Below are 12,959 nucleotides of genomic sequence, written 5' to 3' on the forward strand. Positions count from 1 at the left end.
GGGGCCTGGAGATCAAATCCAGGTGGCTGCTGAGACACCTCACTGGTGACCTTTTCCAGCTTTTTGAAAGGTCACAAGAAAATATGACTCAAAGTAAATAGGGATGCTCAGAAAAGTTTTCACCCGCTTTGAAACAACCATTCTCGAGCACATGTAGACACTACTCAGCAATCAACATGGACACGTCCTCCTGGGATTTCATCCTCACACACAGCATAGCAATTGATATTCTTGGGGCAAACTCTTCGAGCACATCTTTATTTCCTTAGGATGAATTCTTAAATGTGGATTTTCTAGCTACAGGAGCACATGTATTTTAAAGATGTAAAATATTAGGTCCGAATTTCATTCCTATAAAATATCAAACTTATTTTCAAACTGTGAAATGCTGGGGCTGGACAGAACACTGACTGCTCTGCCTTATTTGGATCTCAGCACCCACACTGGGTGGCTTACAAATGCCTGTGGATCCAGCTCCAGGGGATCTGATGCCCACCCTGGCCTCTGCAAACACCTGAACAGACACAGACACAAAACAAACACACATGAATACGATAAATCTTTAAAAATAAAACTATTAATACTTCTCAGAAAAGCACAGAGTAAGCATGGGCCAAGCTTTTATTTTATTTTATTTTATTTTGGTTTTTTGAGACAGGGTTTCTCTGTGTAGCTTTGTGCCTTTCCTGGGACTCACTTGGTAGCCCAGGCTGGCCTCAAACTCACAAAGATCCACCTGGCTCTGCCTCCCGAGTGCTGGGATTAAAGGCGTGCGCCACCACCGCCCGGCCAAGCTTTTATTTTGATTGGTTAGTGAAGAAACCACAAGGATGTGGAGGGGTGGATGCAAGACTTAGGGGTTGAAGGGAGTATAAAGGGGCCAAGAGCCGGTTCACCCAAAGCACTGACTGAATAAGTCTGGTGACCCATGAGCTCTGCATGCCAAGTAAAAGCCAGACGCAGTGGTGTTCCTCTGTGATGTCAGCTCCTGTGGACAGACAAGAGGCAAAGAGAACTACTGGGAAGCTCGTGTGGCCAGCCGGCCCGGAGTGCCCAGCACAGCAGCAGAGGTGTCAGGGATGAGCAGGCATCTGATAAAGGTGTCCTTGGGTCTCTACATGTGCTCCATGATATGTGTGTTCCCACTGAACACACACACACACACACACACACACACACACACACACACACACACACACACACACACAGGTGTCAGGGACGAACAGACATCTGATAAAGGTGTCCTTGGGTCTCTACATGTGCTCCATGATATGTGTGTGTGTTCCCACTGAACACACACACACACACACACACACACACACAAATTTTTTAAAAGAAATTTTGCTTAAAATAGTTTATTCATATCTTTTGTTCATCCCCCTCCCAATTTTTCACGTTTAGTATTCTTCTGTTTAAAAAATTGAGTTGCTTTCTTATTTTATCTATTTGTGTGTGTGTGTGTGTGTGTGGGTGGGTGGGTGTGGGTGTGGGTGTGGGTGCGGCATGGCACAGTGTGGAGGTGAGAGGAGAACTTGTGAGGGTTGATTTTTTTTCCTTCCACCATGTGCGATCCTGGGGATGGAACTCAGGGTGGTCAGGCAAGAGCCTTTTCCCACCGAGCACCCCTCAGACTGTATTGTTCTTCTTGAGAAAGCTTTCTTACCAATTCAACATTTTTCTTAGTTACTAATTTGTATTTTCCTCTAGTTTTTTTTTTTTACTTTTTTTCCCCACTGCATTGGTCTCATTTAAACAAGTTAACTGAATTTTTTAGAGCAATTTCAGGTTTGCAGAAAAATTGAGTGGAAAGTACATAGAATTCCCACATACCCAGAATTCCCACACACCCCTTTCTTCCACCCCATCCCACCCCTGCCAGGTTTCCTGCTATTGGCATTGTGGGCATGGGGGCTGGGTGAGCAGGTGTTGAAATGTAGCCTAGACTGGCCTCAAACTTTAGATCCTCCTGCCTCAGCTTCCTGAGTGCTGACTTTCCAGGTGTGTACTGCCACACAGCTCTTTATACTTTTGTTTTGTTGAGATGGAGTGTGTGCATGTGTGTGTGGGGGTATCGTCTTGCTATGTAGCCCAGGCTAGCCTCATGTTCATAAGCATCCTTCTTTGGCTTCCCAAGCATTTGGATCACAGGTGCGTGCCATCAAGCCTGGCTCTCCTCGTGGTTTTGATTAGATTTCCCAGTGCCTAGTGATGATGTTTCTCTTTGTACGCTTGTGGGCCGTTTGGGTGTGTTCTCTAGAGAACTGTCTAGTCATGCCTTTTGCTTATGATTTAGTCAGCCGTCGTCTGTCCTCTGTAGCAGACGATTGCCAGCGCCCTCACTGTTCACATAGGCTGCCTTTCTCGCTCTGGGCGCTGTCTCCCCTGCTGCACACAGGTTCTTTTTCATTGTTTTCCATCTAGTCATTGATTTTTGTGTTAGTGTGCATACGTGTGCATGGGTGTGCACGTGCCGCAGTGTACACGTGGAGGTGTGTGTGTGTGTGTGTGTGTGTGTGTGTGTGTGTGTGTGTGCATTCTATGCACTGAGCCATCTCACCCCTGCTTCTACATACGTGTTCTTCAGTGCCATTCTGTCCCCGGTGCCCATTTTTTGCTTGTGTTATCTGTGCTTTCAGTGTCCTTTCCGAGAAATCCTTTCCAAACCTGATCGTTCCCTGCTTTCTTCTACGTTTACGGTTTTAGGTCCTAAGTTTGGTAGTCAACTGCTTTGAGTAAAATTTTGCACACGGTGTACAGTATGGGTCTAAATTAATTCCTTTTGGATGTGGAGATATGGTTTTCCCAGCATCATTGTGGAAGGGGCTGTCTTCTCCCCCAACACCATGTCACTTTTGTTCCCTTGTCACAGATAATTTGACTGCGTTGATGAGGGTTTCTGTGTGAACTCTCTCTTGTGTTCTGCTGAACTTCGTGTCTTGTGTTTATGTCTCTACCGTGCTGTTTTGATGACGATAGCTTGGTAATATGTTTTGAAGCCAGCAAGTCTACAGCTTTGTTTTCCTTTATCAATTTCATTTTTTGAGTATTTGGATTTTAGAATGATTTCCTTTCTATTTATTTATTAGGACTTTAATAGAGATTGTACTGTGTATATAGGTGGCTTTGGCTATTGTAATATGAAAGCGACTTTTAATGACTACTATGGGAGTTGATGGTTGATCTTTGTAAGCTTGTCTTCTATTGCTGTGATAAACACCATGACCCAACACAACTTGGGGAGGAAATGGCTTATTTCTGTTTACAACTTATAGTCCATCTTAAAGGGAAGCCAGGGCAGGAACTCCAGGCAGGAACCTGGAGGCCGGAACTGAAGCAGAGGCCATGGAGGAACACTACTCACCGGCTTGCTCTCCATTGCTCGCTCAGCCTGCTTTCTTATACAGGCCAGGACCACACACCCATGGCAGCATGAACCACAGTTGTCTGTTCCCTCCCACACCAACCATCAATCAAGAAAATGTCCCCACATACTTGCCTAAAAGCCAATCTTATGGAAGTATTTTCTCAAATAGGAATCCCTCTTCCCAAACGACTCTAGCTTGTGTCATATTGACATAAAACTAGCCAACATATCTCATATTTAGTAAAATGGTAGCAAACCCTATGTTTGTTTCCCATTTGCTGGCCTGAATTGGTGAGGCGGGAATTCTGCATGACTATTACACGCCAATGTCAGGGACATAGTAGACTATAGAAGGAAGCAGAGTTACCTAACGCTGTCAGGTGGCCAAACAAACTAGATCCTCAGTGCACACTAAAGAAAAGTAAGGAGAAAGAGCACCCGCATCCAAAGTTATAACCTTTTTTCTAAGCTCAAAGCTCAGTCTCTTTCATCTAGTCATAGCAACAAATACAGTCTAACGTCTTTATTTATAGACAAAGGTCAAATCCTGATTTCGTTATTGTTTAACCCCGGGGAATACAACTCCCTTGAGTGCCTTAGTCTTTTTGTTTTTCCTTCTGTGTAACAAGGAAAATTGTAGCTTTGGTTTAGGTTTTTCTTTCGTGCTGGAGGGTTGAACCCAGGACTTTCACTAAGCTGCATGGCTGACTCAGCACACGGCTACTACATGAAAAAGTGCATGCAAGGACATTTACACAGTGACTTATGGAGTGAAATCTCGGTAATTGTCACCCAGTAGGAGTATGCTGGTGTTGCACCCCCACGACAACTCACTAACATGAAACAGCACCTGCTCCCAATCATCTGCTGTTCCCATTAGCAGTCACACCTTTTCTTACTCACGTTTGTGAGTGGCATTGCTAACTTACTTGAAGCGTTCTCATTTCCAGGATTCTCATTTCCAGCGTTCTCATTTTAGTATGTATTACCCCCATTTGATCCCTGCAGCCATATGAGTCATATGCGCTTATTCTCCCTGCTTCTTGGATGAAAACTGTTACTACAGAAAGTTCCCCCATAAGCCCGGAGTGCTCCTGCATGTCCCTGCTGAGTGTGCCAAGAACTCAACCCTAAAAGCTGTTCCTTGGCGTTGTGTTTGTCAGCTGCAGCATTGAGATGAACTAATGCCTTCTTTTTCTAGGACAACGAACTATGTGGTCTCTGCTTCTTATAAAGCAGAGAAAAGTAAGGAGGGGGTTGGCCAGGTGGCTCAGCAGGTAAAGGTGCTTGCAGCCAAGCCTGAAGACCTGAGTTCAATCCCCAGGATTCAGGTGGTGGAAGGAGAGGAGCGACAGGTTGTCCTCTGGCCACCACAGGTATTCCATGGTGTCTGCAAGGCTAATAGGCACGAGTTTCTAAGCTCAGCACTCTGGGGTGTTATATAAATCCCCTATACCTGCACCTGCACCAGGGTTCAACCCCTGCCCCTGGGTCCGCCCCCTGGGTCCACTCCCTGCACCTGGGTCCGCTCTGTGGTGATATTGTGCTCCCCAAAATATTGTGCACCCTAATAAACGTATCTGGGGGTCAGAGAACAGAACAGCCATATTAAACATAGAGGTTAGGCAGTGGTAGCGCATGCCTTTAATCCTAGCATTCCAGAGGCAGAGATCTGTCTGGATCTCTGTGAGTTCAAAGCCACACCAGAAACAGCTAGGCATGGTGACTCATGCCTTTAATCCCAGGAAGTGATGGCAGAAAGCAGAAAGGTATATAAGGACCAGGAACTAGCCTGGTTAAGCTTTTAGACTTTTGAGCAGCAGTTCAGCTGAGATCCATTTGGATGAGGACTCAGAGGCTTCCAGTCTGAGGAAACAGGATCAGCTGAGGAACTGGCGAGGTGAGGAAGCTGTGGCTTGTTCTGCTTCTCTGATCTTCCAGCACTCACCTTAATACCTGGCTCTGGGTTTGTTTTTATTAATAAGGCCTTTTAAGATTTGTGTAACACCGCCCCCCCTGCACCTGGGTCCACCCCCCTGCAGGACTCTGTGGCTAAGCAAATAGCTCAGGAAAGGAATGCCAGCATTCTCTCTCTTTCATCCAGGAATCTCACACCTTCTGTGAACTCTGGAGAAGCAGTAGTAGCTGGCTAACTTATTAACTTCAACAAAGTCTCAAGAGTCAGACAAGGAAGTAGTGTGGTCACGCGTGTGCCAGTGTTTCTGTGGGATTGAGTCCTGTGAATAGCTGGTCACATGGTTGTGTGTGTATGGGAGAGGCCGGGGGGGGGGGGGGGGACGACACAAAGCAGATGCAGAGCGAGCCCTTACCCAGTCCTTGTTGGATAAATGTTTCAGATGATTAGTGATGTAATTTACCTAACTCACAGAGATCCACCTGCTTTGCACGCCACCACTGCCAGGCCATCACTTACATATGTAAGTACACAAGTTATACATATGTATAATTTACACACATGTCTCACAAGACCCTTCCAAAGTGCTTAGAAGGTGGAGGGCATTATTTCTATTTTTACAAATGAGAATGCAGAGCTCTGAGTGATTAAATAATGCGTACATGGTCACTCAGCCAGCAAATGGCACAGTCAAGACTGAATCCCCCACTGACCAAAAAAAAAAAAAATCCATTCTTCATGAATAACTCACCCAACATGACAAGGAAAATTTAATTTATATATATTTAATATATAACTTAGAGTTAAATATAACAAACTTATAAAATACCTGTTATGTATTACAATACAACACAATTATATTATATTATATGTTTATATATATTAAGACCAGTTTTATTGAAGTTCTATACATACAAGTACAGAGCCTTTTTATCTTTAGTTATGCGTGTGTATGTGTGTGTGTGTGTCTGTGTGAGTGTATGCCACGTGGGTGCTGGTGCTCCCGGAAGCAAGAAGAAGGGGGTATTGGGATCCTCTGGAGCTGGAGTCACATGTGGTTGTGAGCTGTATCATGTGGCTGCTGGGAATTGAACCCTGGTCCTCTAGAAAAGCAAGCCAGACTGAGCCCCTCAGCCATCCCTTCAGCCCCTCCATGATTCTAATACTTACTACTTCCGAGGTCTTTTCGGGCTTTTGGGCATTGATCTTAAGCCCGCTTCTCATGGTCACTCTTATTATTGTCTTTTTTTCTTTCAAGTGAGGGCCCCAAATCAGATCTCAACTTCCATCAAAACCAAATCTGTTAGTTCTCAAGAGAAAGGAAAGAAGAATGTGTCTTTATGATGCTCTAGGACGGAACGCTGGCGATTTTCGGTCAGAGAGAAAGTTGTTAGTGAAAAGTAGTCAGTTCTCATCAAGACCAAGTGGCTGTCTTGGCCCTGACTTCCACAGCATTGTCTGGAAATACTGTGAAGCAGATGTTCGAAGAACATAGTTTAACTCAAGCCCTCTCTATTTAAGACGAGAGCTCTATTGTTTCTGTCATAGGACTATAAAAAGTTGTTCCTTTATTTTTTTATTGTCTTTATTTATTTATTTATTTTTGGTTTTTTCAAGACAGGGTTTCTTTGTGTAGCTTTGCGCCTTTTCTGGAACTCACTTGCTAGCCCAGGCTGGCCTCGAACTCACAGAGATCCGCCTGCCTCTGCCTCCCGATGCTGGGATTAAAGGCGTGTGCCACCAACGCCTGGCGTCTTTATTTATTTATTTATTTATTTTTTGCTGTGTGTCTTTCAGAAGGATTTCTGTAAGAACTGTGACTGTGTTTTCTGTTTGCTATACAACTTGTCTGTCAAAAATCAAACAGAGCTGTTCTGTTTTGGGTGAGCAACTGTTGGTACAGTAGCATTCTGGGGCATTCCGACAGCACTTGTGTTCTGATGGACTTCTGGATTTTTTTTTTTTTTGATGGTCCACAGGAAGAAGTAAATGGATTAAAAGTACTGTCTAAGTCATTAAAAAATGTCACTCTTAGTTGTGAAGGAAAATAATAACAGTGGCAGTAATAATAATGATGATGGACAGCAGTGGTTGGGAAAGCATCCATTGTCATCATTCTGTCTATCATTTCCCTTCAGCATTACGTCACTGTGGGAGTATACCTATTTCTGCTCCCCTGGCTCTCTTATACTCATGCACCCACTAATTATTTATTACTTACTCTGTGCCCAGTATTTTACTAGGTCCTAGGAAGCACAACAGGCCGAATCCCTGCCTCCGAGCAGCTCACAGTCTACAAGAGCCAAGGTCTGCTTTACACAACTTCGTCCACTTTAGGAAATCGGAAATCGGTGGGCCTTCGTGGGTTAGTGTGTTGACCTGACATTACCGTTTCTGCCTCTACATCTACCCTCATTGCTTTGTGCTGCATTTGATGCTGCATGGGGTGACTTAGATGCAACATTGTATCTACTGGCAGTGGAGCAAAGTTCAAGTTCAGATGCTGTTTGATCTGCCCATCAGCTGAAAGAAACTCTAATTTAGTTCCGGAGGGGGCCTGAGTAAAGCCCGGGCGGCTGAGTTGCTTTGTTTCTTACATAGCCTCTGTCAGAGGTCAGTGTATACCTGGGGGCCGATAACTGCTACTTGAGAAAGGACACAGAATTATACTTAGTAACCAAATGGTGCATTGTTAAAACTTTGCATAGTTACACATATTATACATAGTAACTGTGGTAGTTTGAATGTAACTGGCTCCCATAATCCCAAATAGAAGAGCACTATCAGGAGGTGTGGCCTTGTTGAAGTAGGTGTGGCCTCGTTGGAGGAAGTGCGTCACTGTGGGGGAGGGCTTTTGCTCAAGCTTCTCTCAGTTTGACAGACAGACCACTTCCTGTTGCCTGCAAGATGTAGGATGCCCACCTCCTTCTCCAGCACCGTGTCTGCCTGCATGCAGCCATGTCTCACTCTGATGATAGTGGACTGAGCCTCTGAACTGTAAGCCAGCCAATTAAATGTTTTCCTTCAATTGAGTTTAACAGAGTTGCCGTGGTCATGGTGTCTCTTCACATGAGTAGAAACCCTAACTAAGACAGCCTTTAGGTCATTGTTAAAAGCCAAACCAATGGAAGTATGCTGCTATAGGCAAGACCTCAGCTCTGTTTCTAACTGCCTGGCTTTGAATAAGTCATTTAATTTCTATGTTCTTCCAGGTATTTATCTATAGGATGGAGTGAATTGTGATACTGATTTTATAGGACTTAGGAATCATACAGTATTGCAGGTATTAAATAAGTTAATGTAAAGAGTTTAGGAGGCTCAGTCTGACATATCGTAACCATCACACAGTTCCCAAACTGTTATTGTTGTAAACTGGCACCCCGCCATTCTGCCCTTCAGTGACTTGGTGGTGGCAGCGGCAGCCGTAGGTTACATCATCACCCACCATGGCCAGGTGCAGGGCATCTCCACTGCTGCTGTGAGTTGTGTAGAGTTGCAGATGGAAACACGCCCCCTTTAAAGGTCCTGGCTCTGACTTAGTCTATGGATTAATCGTGGCATGGATTTATAATACTATCCTAGTTTTTTCTCCTGTTGCTGTGATGAAACACCCTGCCAAAGACAACTACCAGACAAAAGGTTTATTCTGGCCCACAGTTGCAGGTTACAGTTGGTCATGGCGAGGAAGTTACAGGACAGGGGCTTGAAGAAGCTGGCCACATTGTATCCACAGTTAAGATGAAGCAGAGAACCCTAAATGCTTGTTATTGCTCAGCTCACTTACTCTATTTCATACAGTCCAGGATCCCCTGACCAGGAAACATCCTCATTCACAAATAAGATGGGCCTTCCTATCTCAATTAACATTATGCTGGGCAAGATAATGCAAAGGTTTCTCCATCTTGTATTCTTGCTGAGGCCATTAGGTTTAATTACAATTTGATCTCCTTTATTGTAAGTCCTGTCAAAAATTACCCAACTCTATTCTAGGATTCCAAGGTCAAGATGTCCCAGATAACTTATCTTAGCTTTTGTTAAAATGCCTGCTTGTGCAGAACACACCCTCCTCCAACTAACTGCTTATCTTAGCTTGCATTTAACTGCTTGCTTGCACAACCTTCCCACCCCACCACCCCCTGTAGCTGCCAAGAGAGATATCAAGATGTTGTTTTTGCCTTCAAGAATTCCTTACTCTAAATGCTCGGCGATTCTGTCAAATTGACAATACTGACCACCACAAATACGGCGGTATTGTTGAGATAGTGAAAAGTGGATGGGGCTGAACTGGAGGGTGTAGGTACCTAGGGGCTTGACAGTACCTTGGCTCCTTCCTATATTACTTAGTTCTGCCTCTTGTCCTTCATGATGGGGGTTGTTCCACCTCCTTCTCCCCACCATGGTAGAAGGAAGGTTCTGAAGTTGTGAGCAGAGGAAATTCTTTCTCCCTTAAGTTGGTTCTGTCAGATATTGGTCTCAGTGATGATAGGCTAAGGTAGTAGTTGTCTGTGGGCACACACATCCCTCTAGCAACTGGTCAGGCACAAAAGGCAGGAAACAGGCTTATTAATCACCGTATCCTCCATCTGGCTAACACATTATTTTGCACATAATGGAAGCCACTCTGGTTTTGAGAACAGGTTGTAGAGTTAAATAGATAAGGATTCAAAACACGAGAGCTGGACATGACCATGGGTTTGGTGTGCAGAGCTGTAATTATGTATCACCAGTTAGCATATATCTAAGCTTGTAATGTCTTGTTTTCAGGTGATTGACAGCATCTATATCATACGGATGCTGGGGGGGCGGTTAAATGCATTTGTCATGTAAAGCATTTAACAATATGCTCCGCCATCAGGAAATGTTATTAGTTGGGGTTGGGCAGCAGGTGCTTTGAGAAGTGTGTTAAGTTGTGGGATTATTCACATGCTGCGGGTGCTCAGGTAAGAGAACATGGGTAAACACAGCAACTGTGCAGTCTAATGGGAAGCTGACTTCGGGATGAGCCTTTGGGAGGGGTGGGGATGGGGTACTCAGCTTGCATTGGCTCCATTCTCAGCCAGGCTGACCTAGGCTCAAGCCTCAGGAGTGCTCACTTTCCTCAAATCAAAGTTCCAGAAGAAGCCTCACTGGCTTGGATGGGACTGCCAAGTACCCTGTACCCGTGTCCACCCCACCGTGGGTACCGTGGACTCGCTGGATCAGGTGGGGCTGTGGAGGGCCCATCGCCGTGGCCGTGGGTACTATGTATGTACTCTCTGGCTTGGGACTTGCTAACTTCTGGACCAGAAAGGGAGATAGCTTTTAAACCAAAAGGACCATAATTGGAGGAAGATCTGGTGCCGCCAAAAGAAACTGAGGCGTGTGTTTCCAGAAGGTCAATGAATGCCTTGTATGCAGGAAAAAAACAAATTGGTGTCTGTCACATTCTCTTACATCCCTCCGAATTGTCGACATTCCAGATTCTCAATTCAGTGCTCTTTGTGGAAATCCCAGCTCTGGAGAATTCCAGGGACTTCTTTGGTTCAGACTATTCAGCTGAATCAAACTGCAGCGACAGTTTCCTGGGTGGTCCCAGAAAAAGCAAACCTAAGAAAAACTGACGAAGGTCCAAACCTGCCCCCTTCAGAGTTATGGGAAGCAGCTGGTCATGGATTTAGTTATTGAGAAGATTAATGTATTATATAGCATTCTATCAATGATCTAAAATTGGGTATCAGGGAGAGGAAATCTTGTTTTAATTTGTAATAGTAAAGAAACTAGGAAGGGGAAGGTGGGGATGAAGTGCACACCTTTAATCCCGGCACTCGAAGGAGAGGTAGGTGGGTCTCTGTGAGTTCAAGGTCAGCCTGGTCTAGCTTGCACATTCCTGACTATCTAAGGCCACAAAGTTAGACCATGTCTCAAATATCACACACACGCACGCACACACGCACGCACGCACGCACGCACGCACGCACGCATGTACTCATGCACCCCAAAGACAAAACAAAAACCTAGAAAAGAGAATGAAGTAGGTTTGTACTGCATCTCTTTAGTTAACAGGAACTAGGGTTTCCAGAACTCTCTTTTCTATAGAGTTGTGTGTTGTTTGCTTCACAAAAAAAACCCACTGTGCCTGTGGTTTGGGAAGTGGGGGTGCTGTGTCAACTCTTTTTATTACCAGGGTCAGTGCAGGGTGTTGGGGCTGGGGCGGCTGGACCACTGCCTTACCTGGTTGGTGTGGGGTGGCAGCCGTGCAGATCCTACCGGACTTCCTTCAGCATCTGGGACCCTGGGCTGAGGTGTGTGTGCTCTCGACAAAGTGGCCTTGTAGCTCCTGGAAGCTACATCCAGATGGAGGTTGGAGATGGACAGAGGCCAACATGGTTTCCGGCCCATGGAGAGTCCTAGCCACTCATCCCTGTGACTTGGGTTTCTCTTTATGTTTGTTTCATGCCCAGCTCTCTTTGCCAGGCTGACTGGGAGCAGACAAAGAAGCAACAGGCTTGTGTGGAGCATTTAAGGAGTTCCTGCTATGGCACCAAGTCCAGTCTTTAAAGACAAATCACTTGGAATCATCCCTGGTGGTTTTGCCTCTCAGATGGAAGCCCGGATGGAGCAGGGCGTTAAGCATGCGGAAATGGAAAGCTGATCATCTGGATGCATCCTTTCCCACTGTGGGACCTTAGGCAGCCTCTCTGAACGCTAGAACATGCTTCTTCTAGGAATATTGTGATACAACAAAGGGAAATCACTCAACAATGGCTGGTCTCCAAGAGTAGAATTACCTCTCCGCTCTGGCTTGCCAGGTTTGGGGAAGTCAGCAGAGAACCAGGCAAGAAGGTTCCCATGCTGATCTGACACAGGCGTTAGTGGGGGATACCAGCAGGTTAACAGGAGCGCAGTCAATGCGCTCTGGGTCACATGGCCAGAAGACAGAAACAGTGGCTTTGTCTTGGTGCTGAGTGGGGGGTGTGGGGGGGGAGGATAGCGCATGGAGGGGGCATTTTCTTAGTTTGAATCTGAAATGGTCTTCCCATGTGGTAAGCACCTGCTCCTCAGGTGGTGGTGCAATTTTGGAGAACTTGGGGAGCTTTTAAGAGGCAGGGATGCTGGGGGACTCTGATACTTTGTCCCCAACTCCTGCAGCTCTCTGCTTCCTGGTTCTTGCATTACCAGGCTCCTGCTGCCACAGACTGAGAGGCTGCACCGTATCTTTCTGAAACAGTGAGCGGAGACAAACCTCCCCCACACTGGATTATTTCCGTCAGATAGTTGGTTCACAGTGGCACAACATTAAGTATTAACAATACAGAGTCCCAGAGGCCATGTCAACCACACTGAGATCTGAGACCAGGCAAGCAGGGTGCTTCCAGATCTGTACAAGAAAGGACCATGTGCGTGTGCAAACCCAGGAGGTTGGACAGAACCCGGCGGTTCTCATCGTTGTTGCAGTTCGGATCCCATCGGCCAAGTGCTGGCCACATTCCTGACACTGGTGGATCTTGCGTCCAAAGTGGGGAGTAGGGGTGGAGACCTGGAGAAGGCCAGAGTCCAGGCAAGCAGAGAAGTGCACGCAAGGAGAAGGTTGAATCCGAAGCCAACGGGACTCCCAAGACAGTCGGGGCTGGAGTGGAAAGGAAGTGCTGTGTTCCAGCAAGGGGGAAGGGTGGAGACAAAGAGCAGACACTTCTGTGTTGT

The 12,959-nt window shown here is 45.8% G+C and overlaps 1 protein-coding gene across 1 annotated transcript in view; it reads right to left on the bottom strand.

Moving 5' to 3' along the window:
• Cpm (carboxypeptidase M) overlaps positions 1 to 11,980 on the bottom strand; it is a 79,319-nt gene extending 67,339 nt beyond the window's left edge. The window contains exon 1 of the mRNA XM_076554194.1: positions 11,490 to 11,980. Within this exon, the coding sequence (XP_076410309.1) occupies positions 11,490 to 11,777 (288 nt within the window). The 5' untranslated portion in view covers positions 11,778 to 11,980. The remainder of the gene's footprint in view (positions 1 to 11,489) is intronic.
• Positions 11,981 to 12,959: the final 979 nt, after the last annotated feature.

This window comes from Peromyscus maniculatus, chromosome 18 (genome assembly GCF_049852395.1).
Source record: "Peromyscus maniculatus bairdii isolate BWxNUB_F1_BW_parent chromosome 18, HU_Pman_BW_mat_3.1, whole genome shotgun sequence".
NCBI classification, from domain to species: Eukaryota; Metazoa; Chordata; class Mammalia; order Rodentia; family Cricetidae; genus Peromyscus; species Peromyscus maniculatus.